General features: G+C 44.1%; 1 protein-coding gene across 1 annotated transcript in view; it reads right to left on the reverse strand.

The window, feature by feature from the left end:
- The window catches only part of LOC128941421 (5'-AMP-activated protein kinase catalytic subunit alpha-1-like), a 76,258-nt gene that overhangs the window by 26,027 nt on the left and 28,844 nt on the right, over positions 1 to 21,387 (reverse strand). Inside the window, exon 2 of the mRNA XM_054283177.1 lies at positions 3,046 to 3,187. Within this exon, the coding sequence (XP_054139152.1) occupies positions 3,046 to 3,187 (142 nt within the window). The remainder of the gene's footprint in view (positions 1 to 3,045; positions 3,188 to 21,387) is intronic.

Raw genomic sequence — 21,387 nt, forward strand, 5'->3', positions numbered from 1 at the left:
AATTCACCCATACACTATAGAACTGAAATGTTCTTCCAAATGCTGATTCTAAGACAAGGGGAAAAAACAGACATGCTCCAGCTAACAGAGAAGTTTTGCTTGACAGCAGTGAGTTCAGACTATCCAGGTGAATGTATGTGTGCATGTATATATGTGTGCATGTATCTATTTTAACAGCTTAGCATTGTAGTGTAACATTCCAATAACATCTTATAGTCCAAGATGTTTTACCTTTACTAATTTTCTCTCAAATACCTTGGTTGAAAGTGTCATGTACTTGAACATTCTGAAGTCATCACTAAGACACTCTACAGAAATAACACTGTAATCCTTTTAATCCAAAAACTACCGTGCAACCTCATTTTTAACACCCCTACTGTTAATGAACTTTTCCATAGTTGTGAAATTACTAAGCTCTATGCTTCAGGCAAACATAAGCAAGCTTTTATTTTAGATCTTCACGGTCATTTTCCATCCTCTAGATAGTGAGATAGTGAGCAGTGCTGGAAGATAAACCTCTTAGCATCACTGAACAGAATGAGCCATTCTGCACCTCATATTTTCAGCCTCTTGGAAGATTCAGTCATGTTTCTCTATAGTCAGTTCATTTTTGTAGTTATGGAAAAAATGTGAAATAGTTACATACCTATAAGTAAGGTTATCAAACCACAAAGCATAGATGACCAGAATGCACAAAGAGGCAATTTACATAGGAAAACAAGATGCATTCTATTGCTAAAGGTCAAAAACCACAACAGGAGATGCTCCAAAGGTTTTTATTTAAAGCATGGTATAAAAAGAAAATCTTTGTGAGGTAGCTTTGCAACTGCATATATTGGTAAAGCATTGTATGAAAAATTTTAATAAAGCATGCTGTTCCAAATTAGACGTTGTCTAATTTGTAATATTCAGCTGAAATAATCTCATTACCTTTATGCCAAGTATCTTGAGCTGCTACTGAGTGTTGCAGATAGGTAAAACCTTAAAAAATGAAGGCCTTATAAAATCATGGATCACTCCTGTTACTTTGGCTAAGTAGAAAAGGACTATGGGTGTGACTCAGCTGAATTAGAGGTAGAAAAACAAGTTATATAACCATTATGTGTTCACATCGTGGTGTATGGTGGTTGGTTTGATTATGTTTGTTGTATTTTAAAAGTATGTAACTGAGAAAAGCTCATCTGCTTAAAAAGGCCTGTTTTTTGCAATAAAGGAACTCTCTTTTGCACCTGCCTGAGGAGTCTGCATCGCTCTGCTTCATAAAAACCTAGCAGTTCCCTAATACAGCTAATAGCACAAGCATCATGATCCAAAGTCACCAGCAAGTCTATCTACACAACATTATCAATTATAGCTCTGTGACGGTGGTCACAAGGGGTTTCAGGTGAAGAGAGAGGTGAGAATGTTGATTCCATGTTCAGAACGCCTGATTTATTATTTTATGATATATATACTACGTTATAACTATACTAAAAAGAAATAGAAGGAAAAGTTCTCAGAAGGCTAGCTAAGCTAAGAATAGAAAAGAATGATAACAAAGGAGCTCTCTCCAACTCTGTCTCAGAGAGAGCTCAGTCCTTGATTGGCCATTAATTATAAACATCCAAGATGGCCCAATAAAAATCCACCTGTTGCATTCCACAGCAGCAGATAACCATTGTTTACATTTTTTTCTGGGGCCTCAGCTTCCCAGAAGGGAAAATCCTAAAGAAAGGATTTTTATGAAAAGATGTCTGCCACATAGCTCAAATGCTATTTGCATTCAGGCTAATAACCCTTCTGTTTTGGAAATGCAGAATGACCAGCTCAAAAGCTTGGGACCCATCAATTTTTCCATCATCTCCTTTGTCTTGACCTTTCTCTCAGCATGCAGAAGAGAAAATTCTCCCCATAATTCCCCAATAAAGAAATTGAAACCTCAAACTTGTTAAGATGACTTAGAAGTTTGGCAGCACCAGAAGTACACATTCTTGTTCCAGCCCAAATATCTCAATTGGCACACTTACACTTCCTATTTTGTTTTAGCTAAAGTTATATACTTTGGACTCATTCATGAATTCTAACTGGCAGCACTAGCAGCTCTGCAGCCAAATTTATCAGCTCAATAGTCTTCTGCAAACTGACCCACTGAAGAAGTCAGTGTGATCTGACACAATCAAATTTAGCTCCAGTATAAGTGCTGTTGCCAAATGAGTGTATAGGGATGGCATATATCAGTGAAAGCATGATCAAAAAAAAATACTCTGCCAATAAAGAAAACCTTAACTCCAACACCACAATTAACAGTGAAAGTCACCCATATTCTAAATTTGCCCTGCTAGATGTACAGGTTGACTTTATAGAAAAAGTACAAAAGTCAATAGCATTTATAATTTATTTCCTCAGACCAGATACAAGGTGTCTACTCCGGGACATAACTGTATTCTGAACTCTGTTGATGAGCTACTGATCAAACAAATGTAAACGGGCACACTGTATATATCGCATTTATTTAGTTAAGCGGTAACAGCTATATTGAAGAGCTCTGAAATATGAGATCACATTTAACAGACTGCACATCTTTCAGGAAAATCTTGTAGAGCACCATCTACACAGGAAAAAACACAGCACTGACCAGCACAACCCTAAAAAAATTTGAGTAAAAAAAACACAACAAATTTACTATCAAAGTACCCTTTACAATCTTGTACTGAACTCAGTTTCCAAACAGAAACAAAGCTCAAACATTACCAGAAAAAAGAAAACAGAAGCAGCAGCTAAAACAACTGAGATTGATGTTACTGTAAGCATCCATCATGCCACTACCTTCTCTATACCTGCCCAAAGAATTTGTAAGTAAAGAACTAATGGAAGCCCTCTGCCCTGCAGAATAATCAGTTTTGTGAAAATGCATTACAAAGTACACCAAAAATGGTTGCATAGTTGAAAACTGGTTACTTTCCTTAAAGTATATCACTAATAGTATTGCCCTTTAAACATGTTTCAGACCAGTGAGAGCAAGGGACTACTGTTTAAATAGCTATGATTATAGCAAGCAAAACTTACAGTTTAATTATATGAGGATGTCGGAAGAGTTTGAGGTTCTGGATCTCCCTGCGAATTTTTCCTACAACATCAAGGCTGCGAATCTTCTGTCGATTTAGGATCTTCACTGCAACCTTATGCCCAGTTAATTCATGTTTACCAACTGCAAGAAACAAGGCCAAGAAATATCACAATTAAGATGTAAGCATTCCACATTAGCCCCATTATCCTTGGGGAGGTTGAAAACCAGATGGCACATTGTTTCTTCTGCCCTACTCCAATTTCTCCCAGAATTCTATCATTAGAAGATGAACTGGATATGTAGGAACAAACCTTAAACCTAATGCTCAGAAGTCTTGCAGCATGACTATGTTTTTGCACTACGGTAAACAAAGCATTTTATATCCCAAAACACTGCCATCCTTTCTAATTAAGGAGACCATTTTCTTTCCCTGTACAAGTAACTTCAAGCTTTTGGCTCACTTGGCAACCTGCTCAGACACACTCTTCTATTTTATCTGCAAGGATACTCTTACTAAGGACATCACCACTATCCTTTCCTCAAGAAACCTGTTTCTGCAATTACACTGAATTACTGCTAAAAGTATCTAGTCGGTTTACTTAATAATTACTTATCTGTCTTTGGAGCAGTCTAACCCTAAATAAGTTCCACATTCTGTGCAGCAAACACCAGGGCTTTATTATATAAAATAAGTGACAAAAGTTATATGAAATGCACAAAATAAAATCCAATAGTAACTGTGAGAAGCAATGCAAACATGCAACTTTTTACATTCCTCAGTTTCTTTCCTACTTCTGAGAGAGTTTCATTTTTCTTTCAACGGGGGAACTTGAAAATGTAAAACATTTCCTAGACAGGTAATCCTCTTTAATTCCTTAATTTTGCAGGTGCTATTGAAAGTAGATATAATAGAGTTGCTAAGAATATTTTTCTTAAACTCAACATTGTATTACAGATAAACCACAAAAGGTATCTCTTCCACTAGAAGGCTTCACTATCTGCATTAATTTCTGCATGCAGTGATAGAGCACTAATACTATAATAACTGCATCACTTTCATCCACCACCCTGAATCCTACCATCTGAAGACGAGCCAGATTCCAGACACACACCTACATGGTTCATCCTTGTCCACTTGAATGGACATTAGTAACAGACCTGTGCTGAACTCAAAATTAATTACAAAGATTACAAAAATAATCTTCACTTTGCTACATAATGTAATAGCAAATACAAGTTTTTCCACATGCATTTAATCAAGACAAAAATATTTGTACTTTTTCTACTGTAAGGCAGCTTTGCAGCTTTATTATTGTGTGCATGCTATCACATTAGAACTAAACTGTTAATCCCCTGGGCAGAGCATCTCACAATGGGATGATGTAATTTTATCAGTCATGCAGTGAGACTCAGTGGCTCATTAACAGAAGATATCCCCCCAGGGAGGATTAGTTGTGGAAGGGATAAAGAAAACTGCTCACCTGGTTTTAAGAGTGGGCCAATTAACAGAGGATAACTGTCTCACCTCTAACAGATGGCAGTAGAACACTCATCCCCCACCACATCTTGCCTTTGAAAGCCAAGACATTATCCACCCCTTATTCTATTACCATGTGCATCATGTCCAAATCAATAAACTCTACACAATATAACCTTACGCACAGATCTCACTTAAGAATAGGTTTCCCTGTGGTACACAAGGGACTTCTCCATCTTTCTGCATTATCCACCAAGTGTAATCAGGTCCTTGAGCAAAACGGATGGGTTTGCCTTTGCCTGAGGTGGGAGTAATCCAAACAGTCTTTTCTAAAATACCTTTCACATGTACCACAGAGACTTTATTTCCATCTACTGTGTGCAAGCGCTCAGACTGGGCAGGACCAGCTTGATTGATGGACCCTCGGGTGTTGACCATTCAGGTGGCTTTTGCTAAGTTCATTTCGCAATTTATGAAGATTCCTCTGCCAAGTGCCTTCAGGGTAGTCTTAAGTAGTCCATTTCACTGTTTAACTTTTCTGGCAGCTGGTGTATGATAAGGAATATGATATATCTATTCAATACCATGTTCTCTGGCACAGGTGTTTATAAGGCTGTTCTTGAAATGGGTCCCGTTGACCAACTTGATTCTCTTAGGGATGTTATATCTCCACAGGACTTGGTTTTCTAGGCCCAAGATGGTGTTCTGGGCAGTAGCGTGAGACACAGGGTAGGTCTCCAACCATCCTGTGGAGGCTTCCACCATGGTCAGCACATAGCGCTTCCCTTGGCAGGTTTGGGGAAGGGTGATATAGTCAATCTGCCAGGCTTCCGCATACTTATATTCCGACCATCGCCCACCATACCATAGGGGCTTCACTCACTTGGCCTGCTTGATCACAGCACATGTCTCACAGTCATGGATAACCTGAGAAATACTGTCCATGGTTAGATCTACCCCTTGGTCTCATGCTCACTTATAGGTAGCAGCTCCGCCCTGATGACCTGTGGCATCATGGGCCCATTGAGCTAGGAACAACTCCCCCTTATGTTGCCAATCTAAATCTATCTGTGACACCTCTATCTTTGCAGCCTGGTCTACCTGCTCATTGTTTTGGTGCTCCTCATTTGCCCAGCTCAGTGACATGAGGATTTACATAACAGACTTTCACAGATAGCTTTCTACCCGAGTGGCGATGTCTTTGCACTCTTCAGCAGCCCAAATTGGTTTTCCTCTATGCTGCCAGCTGGCCTTTTTCCATCTTTCCAGCCAGCCCCACAGAGCATTGGCTACCATCCATGAATCAGTATAAAGGTAGAGCTTTGGCCATTTCTCTCTTTCAGCAATGTCCGGGGCCAGCTGAACAGCCTTGAGTTCAGCAAGTTGACTGAATCCACCTTCTCCTTCAGTAGCTTGTGCAGCCTGTTGTGTGGGGCTTCATATGGCTGCTTTTCACTTTCTTTTCATCCCTATGATGAGATGCGACAGGAACTGTCAGTGAAAAGAGTGTATCGTGTTTCTTCTGCTGGTAGTTGGTTGTACAGTGGTGCTTTTTCAGCCCGTCTTACTTGTTCCTGCTCCTCTTCGTCAGTGAGACCAAAGTTTTCACCTTCCGGCCAGTTTGTAATTATTTCCTCCAAAATCCCAGGGTGATTCGGGTTTCCAATATGGGCACACTGTGTAATGAGGGCAATTCATTTACTCCATGTGGCGTCAGTGGCGTGGTGGGTAGAGGGAACCTTTCCTTTAAACAACCACCCCAGCACCAGTAGTCAGGGTGCCAGGAGTTGTGCTTCTGTGCCAAACACCTCGGAGGCAGCTTGAACTCCTTAATAGGCGGCCAAGATTTCCTTCTCTGTGGCAGTGTCATTGGTTTCGGATGTTCTGTAACTTCGGCTCCAGAATCCCAGTGGTCGGTCTTGAGTCTCCCCAAGCACCTTCTGACACAGGCTCCAAGACAAGCCACTGTTTCCAGCTGCAGAGTAAAGCACATTCCTCACCTCTGGTCCCTGCCTGACTGGGCCAAGGGCTATGGCATGAGTGATCTCCTGCTTGATCTGGGCAAAAACTTGCTGCTGTTAAGGGTCGCAGTGGAAATCGTTCTTCTTGCAGGTAACCAAGTAGAAAGGACTCACGATCTGGCTGTACTCAGGAATGTGCAAACTCCAAAAACTTATGGTGCCTAGGAAAGCTTGTGTTTCCTTCTTGCTGATCAGTAGAGACATTGCAGTGATCTTATTGATGATCTCAGTGGGAATCTCAGGCCATCTGTCTTGCCACTTTACTCCCAGGAACTGGTTTTCTCAGGCAGGTCCCTTGACTTCACTGTTCTTGACGGCAAAGCTGGCTTCCAGCAGAATCTGGATGATTCTCTCTCCTTTTTCAAATACTTCCATTGCCATGTTCCCGTAATGTCCTGGGTTGACTATATGACGCTTTTATCCCCAATCATCTGTTCTGTTTATGCTGAATAATAAGTTTTGCACCTTTAAGACTTGTTCCAGAGAATGAAGAGGGGACAGAAGAAGCGCGCAGTTTGTTTTCAGACAATGCACTCACTCCTCCACATTCCTGCTCCTGGACTGTTGTTGTCTACGGATGGACAAACAGCAGGACAAAGCTCTCCTTTGTTGTAGATAGTTTTAGCTAGCTGAGGGAAAGAAGTTCCCGCGACTGTAGTTTGTTTTTTTACCCTTTTCTTTAGACCTGTTTAAACCTGCTCTAGACTGAACACCCAGAAGAGCACCGGCAGCTCGCACCTGTGGCCCACTGGGCTGGGCCTGGGCCACGACATTTCCAGCGCCGGAGGGACTGATAAGAGACTGAGTGAGCCAAGTTGCAACCCAGGGAAGGGACTTTTCTGAGTTTGTCATCTTTTTTGGAGCAGCAAGAGGTTTTATTGTTTAATAAACAGTTTTCTCCACTTTTCTCCAAGGAGGTATTTTTTTCCCAAAATGGTTGGAGGAGAGACCAATTGAATATGCTTTTCTAGAGGAACACCTTTAGGGGTTAACTCCAAAATTTGCCCTGACAAATACATCTAGTGGCATTTAACATAGAGGCCTTCATGTAGTTCTAGTCTCTAGGCTTTTTTGAGGTTTTAGTACCTTTCTAGTCACTAAGATTATTGTCTCTAACACGTAACTTTTACAGTAGAGGGGCAAGGATTAGAATACCTATTGTGCTGGGCTTGGTGATAATGATTTACAGAGCGTTTACGAAGATACTGAAGTATGCTTATCCCACACTGCTAAATACTGTAAAGCAGCAGACAGAGGAAAAGGGGCAGGGAGATAAATAAGCAGCTACTCCAGTCACTCAGGCTGCAGCCAACACCCCAGCTACTTAGGTTGTAGCTAAACCAGACAGTGAGCCTAAGCCACTGGCAGTCGCTGCAGGAAAGAAGCACACAAGCAAAACCAATTGGCCAGTGACTGACAATGATGATCCAAAAGAAAAACCCTCAACACCAATTACTGATACAAAAGCCAAAGTTTAAGCAATTAACATAAGATCAAAAGCCACTATTGAGTCCTATTCCCTGAAAGACCTTAGTAGCCTAAAAAAAGATTACACTCAAAGACCTGATGAATCTCTAATTAGTTAGTTAGTCCGTCTTTAAGATGCTGCAGGCAAAGTTACAATTTTAAACAGTAGTGAGACAAAGAATTTGAGATCCCTGTCACATAATCCCATCATCGACCAAAGAATGATAAGGAGAGCTAACCCTCACAGCCTCTGGGCACGGGTCCTGGAAAGTGTAGCACAAAGATATCTGTATACAAATGATCTCTATATGCAACAAACTCAGTGGAAGACCATAGAACAAAGAATTCAATGCTTGAAAGAAATAGCAGTAGCAGAAATTGTCGTCTCAGATGACATAAACACTGTAAATCCAGACTTAGTACCATGTGCATCCGTGATGCAGCAGAAACTTGTATGACTTAAGCCACAAGAATACGCTTCTGCTCTAGCAATAATGAAGCAAGATAACAGTAAAGAAACTGTGCTTGATATGGCAAAAACCTTCTGAGCATATGCAGATACTATACATAGCCCAACACATGCCAAAATCACAACAGTAGAAACACGTCTGCAGAAATTAGAAGATCAGATAAATGAAAATCACAAGAAACTCAGACAAGAGATTAAAGAGAACTTTCTCCAAATCTCAGCAGTACAGTTCAGAAGCTCTAGTATCCAATGCAGAAGTTCCCCACATAGAGAGAAAAAGTACACCCTGTTGCAGACATCTTTTTCACTAAAAATCCTTTCTCTAGGATTTTCCCTTCTGGGAAACTGAGGCCCCAGAAAAAGAATGTAAACATTGGTTATCTGCTGCTGTGGAATGCAACAGGTGGATTTTTTATTGGGCCATCTTGGATGTTTATAATTAATGGCCAATCAAGGACCGAGCTATTATGGACAAAGTCCGAGAGAGCTGCTTTTTGTTATCATTCTTTCTTTTCTATTCTTAGCTTAGCCTTCCGAGGAAACCTTTTATTTCTATTTCTTTTTAGTATGGTTATAATGTAATAGATATATCATAAAATAATAAATCAGGCCTTCTGAACATGGAGTCAACATTCTCGTCTCTTCCCTCACCTGAAAACCCCTGTGACCACAGTCACAGTTGGTGACCCCTCGACTGAGGAAGCCATTGATCAATTGGTGAGACACCAGAGGAGCATTGCTGCACTGGGTAAACCCCAAGTGTATGGCGTTGATGGTCACCTCACAAGTGACCATAGAAGTGGACTCTAGCCAGGAGCTGAAGAACTGACAATCCTGATTTGGACGGAGTTCACAGCCGAGGCTGACCACAAAGAGAACCTTCTGAAAAGCCTCCAGGAAGATGTCCGGAAAGCTCAGCAGCACCATGCAGCTGGCCAGAGAGTGCTGGACACTGTCACAAGGTACTTTTAACATTTCCCCTCCTGAAAATGCTGCCCTTCGCAGTTTGTGGCTGCAAATGAGGAGGACCCCTTCCACAGAGGCAGAGGTTTTTTTCTCCCCTTCAGAGCAGAAACTTGTTACCCTATGGCACAAATGGGGTGAAGACAATGGAATTCTCCTGCTGGAGAGACATTTCTATGAGTTTTTTAGATGGGCAAAGCTCTTTGGGTTTTTTAAGGATGTGCTGTATGCCCTTGATATGTTCGTATGGGAATGCATGGAATCCATTTTCCAAGCCGTTTGGGACCGTGGTTTGGGGTACCCCTGTGAAATAAACAGGGCCAGGAGACTTCTTCTCCTTTTTAATGCCTTTATTAAAAGTGATCAGCTCAGGATTGGGTAGCTCGGCAGGTCTGCAGCGTCCCGTCGTCTCTCCCAAAGCGACTCAGAGGAGGAGGATATGCACAGCTTTGTCCACAAGGGGCAGAGCTGGGGATCAGATCCTCGTGGGAGCCTTCAGGGCCTGCTGATCCCCGTCAGATGGTACTTTTGCTGGCTGTCTTAGCAGGCCCTCATCTCCGGGGGCTTCTCCCATGGTCAGGGCAAGAGGGTCCGAAGGTGTTCCGCATCTCTGCAGGCTCGGCACTCGGCTCCTCACGTCCAGACATCACTCCAGTCTCTCAACTCTTATCTGGCTCGTTGTTTTTGGGGTCTTTCCGTGGGTTTGGAGTCGGGGGTCTCACAAAGCATTCTGGTCCTTGGAGTCACTTTGCATAACCCCCCCCCCCCTCCAGGTCCCTTCTCCTCACAGTTTGGGAAGGTCCCCACCCTTCACTGTATCAGGAGAAGGGCCATTAACTCGCCCCAGCCAGGGCTTTTACTAATACAAAAACAACCATTAACGACAACGACCCGTGATTACAATAACAAAACACGAAGAGCTTCGGCAGCTACAGTGATCTGGCTGCCTTTTTTTGTAACTTTTTTCTCAAAAAAAAATATTAACCGAATTTTGTTCATAACAGTCCCCCCTCTTTTTCTTTAATCGAGCTTAAATTTTAAGCTCGCATCAACTCACAATTTTTTTGTTTTGAATCTACTATAAATCTCTTGTGCCCTTTGGTAATCATGGTTACTTAACCTTGTTACTTTCCTTGGTTTCTTCAGGTTGGTCTGCACAGCAAGTACTATTCTACTAAAACAGATAAATAAGCATAGTAAAAAAACCAATCCTCCAAGTACACACACAGTGAGAAAAACTACCTTTTCCCATACATCCTTTTTGAAAATCTCCAGGTTCTCCCACCCACTGGAATCAAGTGTAGGAGTTTGTTCTTCATTATTTACACATGCTAATCTTTTTATTTCGTTTGAAATGTTCCTAATAATTGAATTCTTTATTCTTAATACTGCCTGGAGGCGGATTACTTTATTTAACATAGAAATTGGGATCCGAATTTGGCTTTTACAATTTTGGATTTTCTCAATTTCTTTTTCACTTTCCAGGTTCTGTTTATTTTCTCCCAAATCATTATATATAGGAACTCCCAAACTTGATCCAGTTTCTTTGGGTAATAAGAAAATTGGTTTTATCACTCTAGCAATGCAGCTGCCAGATGAGATCAAACCTAGGTGTTTAGAGTTCCCCTGAAATGTGTTCCAAAAGGGGTTAATCTCTTTTCTAGTACACTCATATAAATACTTGTAACAAACAATTTTTCTTACCATTTTCACCATTTCTTTGCTTTTTACTAGTTCTGCTGAGCTCGTTTCAGCAGCATCACATTCAAAGCACAACCAGGCTTCCCCTATAGGGCACTCTCCTAGGAGTGGCTGCCTAAAAGTGGCGGTATTGTATGCTCTCCAATACACTCTCTTATTTTTCTGATAAAGGACCAATTGGGAGGGGTTAACACAATCAGGGTTAGAACTGATGTGGACTCTCAACAAGGAGCTCACTTCCTCCTCATAGAGGGGTTGGTAGCATTCACTGCACCGCTCAGCTGGGCTTCCCAGAGCACCACCAGCAATCAGAGCCATCAGTACTACCCTTCCCAAGAGTCCGGTATGGGTCATCTTGCACAGCCTGCCCACCCGGCCTTGCCTCTTGGGGAATTTTACTGAGGAAAAGCTTCCAAGCTCTTTAGACTCCCTTCTACCCGCTTCTCTGGTTAAACCTCTCTTGGTCTGTTCCCTACCAATTTTGGTTTCCCCTCCCAGGGGAGTGCTCTGTAGAGGATTAACCTGGAGTCTTTAGAATTAAATTAAGGAGCTTAACCAGAATTTCTTATTTACAGTCTTAAACTTTTTACCAACATAGTTTACACAGAACAGTTTTGAAACATTTTAAGCAATATTAGAACTCTTGATACCAATTTTTTTCCCACACAGTTCAGTCTATTTGACTCTTCCTTCTGAGAGTCAACTTTAAATCCTTTGGTCCTTTTACCACAGTATACTCAGGTGATTTAGCTTGTGAAGCAGATGAATCCTTATCCAGTGCCCAGAGGTGAGTGGTGTGGACTCTGGCCCAATGCCAGAGGGAAAAACTGGAACTCTGGCCCAATGCCAGAAGGAGAAAGGGGTGGAGTCCGGTCCAATGCCAGAGGGAGAATGGGGTGCAGTCCGGTCCAATGCCAGAATGCCAGAGGGAAAAAAACCTGATGTTGAATCCTGGTCCAATGCCAGGGGGTGAGAGTGATGTGAGTCCAACCTTTTTCTTTTGGTCTGCACAGTTGAATTTTTAATGAAGAGTACCTGAAACGGGCTTTCAAACACAGGCATTAATGGTCTGCAATGTTATGATTCTATCAAAACTCAGTTTCTCTTTTTAATGTTATTGCGTAACTTCTCTTTTTCCATAGCTTGAATGTTTCTCTCATCAACTTCTACATACTCTGTATTTTGCAAGGAGTTGTATTTCTCAGCTAACTTAACTCCCAAAGTATTTTTATTCTCTTATATCTCTGTGTATTTAATTCACTGGTTTTCTGTTCTATTTTCAAGATCTTATTTATCTCTTGCTTCTGTTTCTTAATTTCACTTAGAGCCTAATTACTTCTTTCAACCCCTTACACTTAAATTTTTGGGGTTTTTTTTCTTACACCATTCTTCTACACAATACACTTCCCTCTAAGGAAATGTGGTAAAACTTATAATGCACAATCTACATTACCTCTATTCTAATTTGTCTATATTCACTCTCACACATTCCTTCACACCCTGAAGACACAAACTGGATCATTATTGCTAGAAAATCATGGGTCCCTGTAGCCCCCCCCTCACCCTGGGGTTGGCCCACAGGTCTCAGTATCCCTGGGCCTCTTGGAAGGGCCCTGACTCTGGTTGCCTCTGGTGCACATTCACCTGTGAGGCCGTCTGCATGTCACTCACGCTCTTACAGCTATGGCTCCCTCACACACCTGAGGAGCACTAGTCTGGTTTGCAGGTCACACATACACACACTCTTTGGCCACAGCCCCCACCCGCCCGGGGGACACAGGCCTGGTTTGCAGGTCACACACACACACACTTCCACTGCCCCCTTCCCACCTGCCCGGGAAGTTGAGGCTGACTTTGCTTGTGACTCAATCTCACACACACAACAAGACAACAAAAAGGTACCTTTTACTTTCACATCACTTATTACAAGTTAAGTATTACTGGCTAGTTTTGGTGCTACTGGATATCCTTTCTACCTAGCTGTTTTTTTGTCTAACTTCAGATGTTTTTTTCACTATACTATACTTCTTCGTACTTTGTTGAGACAGGACTTATCTGCTCCTGTATCTATTCAAAAATTCAAATTCTTCATTTAGGGGGCCCACCTCAAAGTTTCCCCAGGGCTCTTCTAGATGTCGCATCGGGTCCCCTATAGTGTAAAGCCCTTGACACCCCTAGTCCTCCCCCTTAAGAATCCTTCCTTAATTGTCCTGTTCCTTGGCTATTGCCTCATTGAGACTGAGCTTTTTACAAAACCTCCTGACGTGTCCTGGCTCTCCACAGTAATAACAATGTCGTTCTCTCAAAGAGCCTTGAGGTTTCTCCATCCCTCTTGCACCTGAGAGTACTGGCCTATCCTTGCCTCCTCCTGGTGGTGGACCCGCCCACCCTGCACTTTCTCTAGCTACAGCAACCATGATCTTAGCCTTGGCCTTTGCTCTTTCTTCCTCCCTCCTTAAATACACCTTCAATGCTTCTCTTAATAACTCATTAATGTCCTTCTCTTGCCAATCTTTCATCTTTTCCAGTTTTCTCCTTATATCAGGCCAAGATTTGGTAACAAATTGGACTTTTAGTAGCATTTGACCTTCTGGGGTGTCTGGGTCTATTCTAGAGTACAACTGGAAGTTCCGCCTTAGGCGATTAAGCCAGGCAGCAGGAGCTTCATCCTTTTCTTGTGCACCCTCAAATGCCAATTGGGTATTAGTTCCTTTTGGAACTGACTCTTTGATCCCCTGTATGATCAAAGACCTATATTCCCTCATGGCCTTCCTCCCCTCCTCCTGGTTAGGGTTCCAGCTGGGCTCCGTTAGTGGCAATTTCTGTTCACCTGTCGGCACCTGGGGTCCTGGACTGTTATCTTTCTCCCATATTCTTATGCCAGCCACCCTAATCATCTGGACCTCTTCTGGGGAAAATAATATACTCAGGATGGAATTCATCTCCCCCCAAGTGTAGATATTTGGACCTAGAAATTGTTCCACTTGGTTGGCTATGCCCACTGGGTCCTCAACTAAATGCCCCAACTCTTTCTTGAATCCTCTCACCTCAGAAGCAGTTAGGGGAGCATTCACAAAGCAAACACCTCCCGCTACTCCTCCCATAGGAACCTCTCTGAGGGGAAACAGTCTCTCCACCTTGGAGGTCTTGGATCTGGTGCTGCAGTATGGCCCATCTTCAGATGCCAAACTACTTTGAGGTATATCAGGGTTACCCTGAATTTTCTGTCCATCAGCAGGTGTATTTGCTGATAGCTGTTCATCGGGCGAGGAGGCATTTGTGTCCCAACTAGGAGGGGGTAAAGGGACAGCAATAGGAGGGGGAGAAGAGCCTGAGTGAATATTCAGCGGAGCTGGAGAAGGGGTGGAGAATGCAGCAGGTGGAATAGGCGCTTGTGGTGGTGCAGAAGGAACTGGGGGAGATACTGGGTTTATCATAGCGGAAGCTGAAGAGGGAGAAGGTGGAGTTTGAGCCGGTGGTAATGAGATGGCAGCCGGGGGAAGAACCGGACCTGCCATTTGAGGTGCCCGAAGAAGAGGATTATAAAGTGGAGGGGCAGAAGGAGGCAAATAATCCAGGGGGTCCCATCTTTTACTAGTTCTATCATCCCCTCCTTCATTCCTCTCTTTCTGTCTCTGTACCTTACAAATTCACACCCCTTCATCCCCAATAGCGCTCTTTACCCAGCAAGATATATACAGTAATTGCTCAGGATCAGTATCTCCTCTAGCTGTCAGATAATTATTTAATTGTTGGCACATCCACCTATCCTTTGTCCCACACCAAGGCCATCCTCCTTGCACCTCTAATTCTGGCCACGCTTCCATACAATAATGGATCGTTTTCACTTTATCTAATCCCTCCGTGGCCTCTATAGAATCCCATTTTTCTAACAGTTCTCCTAAGGGACTATTGGGATGCATATACCTCAGTTTCTTGCCGGTCTTTTTACTATTACAACATCCCATTTTTCAGGTCTCAATAAAAAAAGTCCCAAAGGTGCCTCTACTGACCGGGAATTTCAAAAAAAAACCTTGTTTGAGGAGCTTCAGCCTCCTCCACTGAACTTCAAATTTCTGCCTGATGCTCAGGACTTTATACTGAAACAACTGCCCAATCTCTTGATTGCCCAACTTCCCAACGTCAGGTCTTACATCTATCGGGACTTGAACACACGAAGCCTCGGCCAAGAATCCGGGTCGTGCCTGACTCCCTCAGTCAGGAAAAACAACTGCCTGATTTTTTTAGTTGGCCTAACCCGCCAATTTTTAGGCTTCACCGTATCAGGACTTAAAAGCAAACCGCAGCCTCCTTCGCTGGGGTTTGTGCCTGACTCCCTTTGTCAGGACTTACTTTGCCTGCAGGGCTTGTGAAACACTCGAATCCTTCTTGGGACTGACAAATCTTACTTGAATCCTTCTCGAGACTTACAAAAGTGCCTGACCTCCCTCTGTCAGGACTTACTTTAGGTGCGTGCCATTCATACACAGTAATTCACTCCGCACGCCCGGAGTGGGGGGGCCCTTTATTCCCCCTTGGGAGACGACTTCACTCACGCTAATTCCACTCGCTTTCCCCTGTTTCCGGCCTGCCCCTTCGCAGGAGTCAGGAAACGCGGTACTGAGGGGTCCCACTCGCTTCGAAGGTCCGGCTGCCGGCCCTCGTCTCACTCACACACATGCTCACGTCTCCCACTCCCGCCACCGGATTTCTCACCAGTCTGGTGCTCCGGTGCTCCTCTGCGTCGCTGTCCTGAGCCGATCCCTCTTGGTCCTGGTAGCCAGCTGTCCTCTGAAGATCCAAGATGGCCAGTCCTTAGTCCTCTTGCGGCGTGGCTATTCCGGACGAGCACCCCCAGCTGAAATAAACAAGGGCCAGGAGACTTCTTCTCCTTTTTAATGCCTTTATTAAAAGTGATCAGCTTAGGATTGGGTAGCTCGGCAGGTCTGCAGCGTCCCGTCGTCTCTCCCAAAGCGACTCAGAGGAGGAGGATATGCACAGCTTTGTCCACAAGGGGCAGAGCTGGGGATCAGATCCTCGTGGGAGCCTTCAGGGCCTGCTGATCCCCGTCAGATGGTACTTTTGCTGGCTGTCTTAGCAGGCCCTCATCTCCGGGGGCTTCTCCCATGGTCAGGGCAAGAGGGTCCGAAGGTGTTCCGCATCTCTGCAGGCTCGGCACTCGGCTCCTCACGTCCAGACATCACTCCAGTCTCTCAACTCTTATCTGGCTCGTTGTTTTTGGGGTCTTTCCGTGGGTTTGGAGTCGGGGGTCTCACAAAGCATTCTGGTCCTTGGAGTCACTTTGCATAACCCCCCCCCCCCTCCAGGTCCCTTCTCCTCACAGTTTGGGAAGGTCCCCACCCTTCACTGTATCAGGAGAAGGGCCATTAACTCGCCCCAGCCAGGGCTTTTACTAATACAAAAACAACCATTAACGACAACGACCCGTGATTACAATAACAAAACACGAAGAGCTTCGGCAGCTACAGTGATCTGGCTGCCTTTTTTTGTAACTTTTTTCTCAAAAAAAAATATTAACCGAATTTTGTTCATAACACCCTCGTTTACCCAGTGTTCTGCGTACTCTTTTTGATCTTGAAACGGAGAGCAGCTGTTTTTCCCTGGATTGCTAACTGCACGGGGCAAGCCCCATTTCCCCCAATTCCCGCAGGAGAGGACCCTTTGGAGGGGGACAATCTGCTGCTTCCCAGCCCCCCTGAATCGCAGCGGGGGGGCGAAGTTTTTCCCAGAGCCAAGGAAGTTGTTTTCCCTGAGTTTTTGGAGCATGCTCAGACAGAGCTGTCTTCCCCCCCGCCCCCCGTTCCTCTCTGGGGGATCCTGAGTGGGCTGCGCTGCCCCTGGCAGCCCTGCAGGTCCCGTCTCGGTTGGCCTCTTGGACCCCGCTCGCCCTGCTCAGAGATGGGGGCGGCCTCAGTCTTCAGCCCGCTCTGCGGCTGCCTCCCCGGCGGCTCCACCCACAGCTCCACCGGATCCTGCGTCTACGACCTCCAACACACAGCTTCCTGCGGCTGCGCCGATGTTGCTAGGCAATGGCGATCCAGCGCCGCTTCCGCCACTTCCCACGGCTGTGCCAGTGTTGCTAGGCGACGACGACGACGCTGCTGCTTCCAACCCAGTGGAGGATGCATTCTCTTCAGCCTCGTTGCCCCCGTCAGCCCCCCCGATGGCTTTGCAGCCTTCCGCCAAACCAGTCCCAGTTCAGGATGCTGCTGAAAACGACGCCAAGCCCACGGGACCCTCGAAGCTGCCCGTGGTCCCGCGGCCCCCGTAGCGGCTGCCACGGTGGCTCCTGCATCCAGCATGACTTCCTCCCCGAGTTTTTCGGATTGTCCCAGAGCTGCCCCTGCAGGGGGACCTGGGACAGGGGAAGAGGGCGTCAGCCTCTCCTTCTGTGGAGGAGGCATGGCCCGACAGCTGGGTGCGGGGGCAGCCTGGCTGCCTGCTTTCAAGATCAGCATTCTTGGTGGGTTGGGGGGTGTTTGGTTGGGGGTTCCTCCTTGGAGGTTCCAGAAATCCCTGCTGCCCCTCGCGCGCCCCAGAGGTGAGGGGCAGGTGGGTCCCGAAAGTTCTGCCTTTGGTCCCCAGCCCAGAGGGGGTGGGGGTGGTACCGGGAGGCAGATGGGAGGAACACCGTTTACACTTGCATTGCAGAGGTAGAGGGCACAGCGGAAAGCCATCATCGCTTGCTTGCCTTAGGGAAAAAACATTCCTAGACACAAGATGAGGATTCTTGGGACAGCTTCTATTCCCCTGCTGCTGGCATGCCTCGGTGATTTTGGGGAAAGGGAACGTTTGGTCACCCGTTCTGCCATTGTACTGGCAGCAGGGTGCAGGTCTGTGACTATGCAGAGCCTGCCTCGGGGGCTAGGCCTGGGCTGTCTGGCTTGGTTGCTTGGGCCAGGGCCACCTCCTGGTCTCGTGTTGGCTTTGGGGGCTTTGCTTCCCCCTTCAGGTCCTGGGTCATTGTTTTGTGGGCCAGGTCTGGGGTTCCTGATCCTTCCACATGGGCCAGGACCCCCCAGGGCCTCTCTCAGGCTCCTCTGCTGCTGCTGCTGCTGCTCTTTCCAACAAAAAAAAAAAAAAGGAAAAAAAATTAAATTAAATAAAAAGAGTTGAAATAGCTGGCAGCAGCTCAGAAGCATTGAAGGGCCAAAAATTAGCTTCAGCCCAAGTTGTTCAATAAAGGGCTGTAGCCAAGACATTCCACATTCCAGAAATTTTCTCAAAATTGTTTGAAATTGTTTGATGACTGTCAATGGACTTTTGATAGCTATTGATGGATTTTTCTGTGGCAAGCCTGTTTCAGGACCAAAAGAAACTTTCAGAGATGGCAAAGAGGAACATGTTCAGTCCATGGACTTTTCCTGAAACTCGGCTGTTTGGACTTGAATTTTTCTTTGCATTGTTTTTGCATTTTCTTATATTGTAGGATTGTTTTGGTGATATGATAGAATTTTATGTTCTACAGGCGAAGAAATTCCCTGTTCATTCCACACCAGCACTTGATTGAGGTTTGGATTGGCAACAGATAACCTGTGAAGTGTTTGTTCTTTCCTCTGCATAAGCCCAGCATAGAAAATTACAAACACTTTTCTCTTTAATTTAACTAAATAAAAAGAGGTGACATTTCGGAGACATATTTTTCACTAAAAATCCTTTCTTTAGGATTTTCCCTTCTGGGAAGCTGAGGCCCCAGAAAAAGAATGTAAACAATGGTTATCTGCTGCTGTGGAATGCAACAGGTGGATTTTTATGGGGCCATCTTGGATGTTTATAATTAATGGCCAATCAAGGATCGAGCTATCTCGGACAGAGTCCGAGAGAGCTGCCTTTTGTTATCATTCTTTCTTTTCTATTCTTAGCTTAGCCTTCTGAGGGAACCTTTTCTTTCTATTTCTTTTTAGTATAGTTATAATGTAATAGATATATCATAAAATAATAAATCAAGCCTTCTGAACATGGAGTCAACATTGTCGTCTCTTCCCTCACCTGAAAACCCCTGTGGCCACGGTCACAACACCCCACGAGCTGAGCTGTAGTTCTTCCTACATGATTGCAGAGAAAACATAAAGTGATAGGATGAAAAATCTTCTATTACTCTAGCACAACAGGAGTGTGAATTGAAAGAAAGGAAAACTTAGAGAAATTCCACCAAAAAAGAAATAATTCCAGTAGCCCATAACCAAACAACTGTATAAAATGGTGACAACGATATTTTTGATCCCCTTAAAAAAACCTCCAAAATATATACCCAAAGAAAAAAAGATAACCAGGCTTCGAGGGGCCCTGCCTCTAAGTAAAGACTAGGGTAACCTGTGTTTTTTAGACTGTGTAGATTCATTAGCCTAACACATCTAAACCACAAAAATATAAAGCTTTAGTTGGCACTAGAGCGCAGTACACATTAATCCCATCAAGACATGTAAGGGCAATATCTGTTTCTATTACCAGTGTAACAGGAAGATCAGAAAATTTTACTTTAGTAGAAACTGAAGCGAGCCTGACTAGAAATTAGTAGAAGAAACACCCTATTGTGACTAGCCCAGAACCCCCATACATTTTAGGCATAGATTTCCTCCAAAGTATTTCAAAGACCCAAAGAAACTCAAATAAGCATTTAAAATAGCAACTGTAGTAACAAAAGGCATCCAACAATTGAACACCTTACCTAGACTACCAGAAAACCCATCTGCAGTAAGACTCCTAAAAGTAGAAGAATGAGTGCCAATTGCCACCTCAACAATGCACCGCTGACAATACTGAACAAATCAAAATACCATGATCCCCATCCACAAAATGATCCATGAGCTAAAGAACCAAAGAGTAGTCAGCAAAACTCACTCACCCTTCAACAGCCCCATTTAGCCTGTATGTAAATCTGAAAAAAAAATTAACTGAAAAAAAATTAACTGAAGTAACTCCACTGCTAAGTGCTGCTGTGCCAAACATACTAAAACTCCAGTATAAGCTAAAGTCCAAAGCAGCAAAGTAGTACACCACTATTGATATTACCAATGCATTTTTCTCCATTCCTCTAGCAGCAAAATAGAAACCTCAGTTTACCTTCACCTAAAGAAGAGTGCAGTACACCAAAAACCAACTACCCCAAAAGTAGAAACACAACCCCACCATCTGCCATAGACTAATTGCACTAAACTGCACTAAAAAAGAGTGAGACTCCAAAACATCTACAATATGTTGATGACATCATTGCATAGGAAAATGTAGCTTTGACTTTAAAATTTTAGTGGTTGCTTTTGAGTCTTACTAGGCACTTTTTGCTAAAGGCTTTAGGACAAACTGTGGCTCCCGGCTGCAGAGTAGAGCACATTTTTTACATTTGGTTTTGCCTTGACTGGGCTAAGGGTTACTGTGTGAGTGATTTCTTGCTTGATCCGGGCAAAGGCTTGCTGCTGTTAAGGGCCCCAGTGGAAATCGTTCTTCTCGCGGGTAACTAAGTAGAGAGGGCTTACAATCTGGCTGTACTTAGGAATGTGCATTCTCAAAAAACTTATGGCGCTTAGGAAAGCTTATGTTTCTTTCTTGTTGGGTGGTGGAGACATGATCTTGTTGATATCAGTGGGAATCTGACGCTGTCTATCTTGCTACTTTACTCTCAGAAACTGGATCTCTTGAGAAGGTCTCTTGATTTTGCTCTACTTGATGGCAAAGCCAGCTTTTAGGAGAATTTGGATGATTTTCTCTCCTTTCTCAAACACTTCTGTTGCTGTCTTCCCCCACACAATGATGTCATTAATATATTGCAGATGTTCTGGAGCCTCACTCTTTTATAGCGCACTCTGGATTAGTCTATGGTAGATGGTGGGGCTGTGTTTCCACCCCTGGGGCAGTCAGTTTTAGGTGTACTGCATGCTTTTTTAGGTGAAAGTAAACTGAAGCCTGCATTCTGTTGCTAGAAGAATGGAGAAAAATGCATTTGTAATATCGATAGTGGCATACCACTTTGTTGCTTTGGACTTCAGCTCATACTGGAGTTCTAGCATGTCTGGCACAGCAGCGTTCAGCAGTGGAGTCACTTCATTTAATGCATGGTAGTCTACAGTCAATCTCCATTCTCCTTTAGATTTACGCACAGGCCAAATAAGGCTGTTGAAGGGTGAGTGGGTCTTGCTGACTACATCTTGGTTCTTTAGCTTATGGATTATTTTTTTGGATGGGGATTACAGTATCTCGATTTGTTTGGTATTGTCGGTGGTGTACT

Source organism: Melozone crissalis, unplaced genomic scaffold, assembly GCF_028551555.1.
Source record: "Melozone crissalis strain CALT ecotype California unplaced genomic scaffold, PUWL_Pcris_2 ptg000035l_1, whole genome shotgun sequence".
Lineage (NCBI taxonomy): Eukaryota > Metazoa > Chordata > Aves > Passeriformes > Passerellidae > Melozone > Melozone crissalis.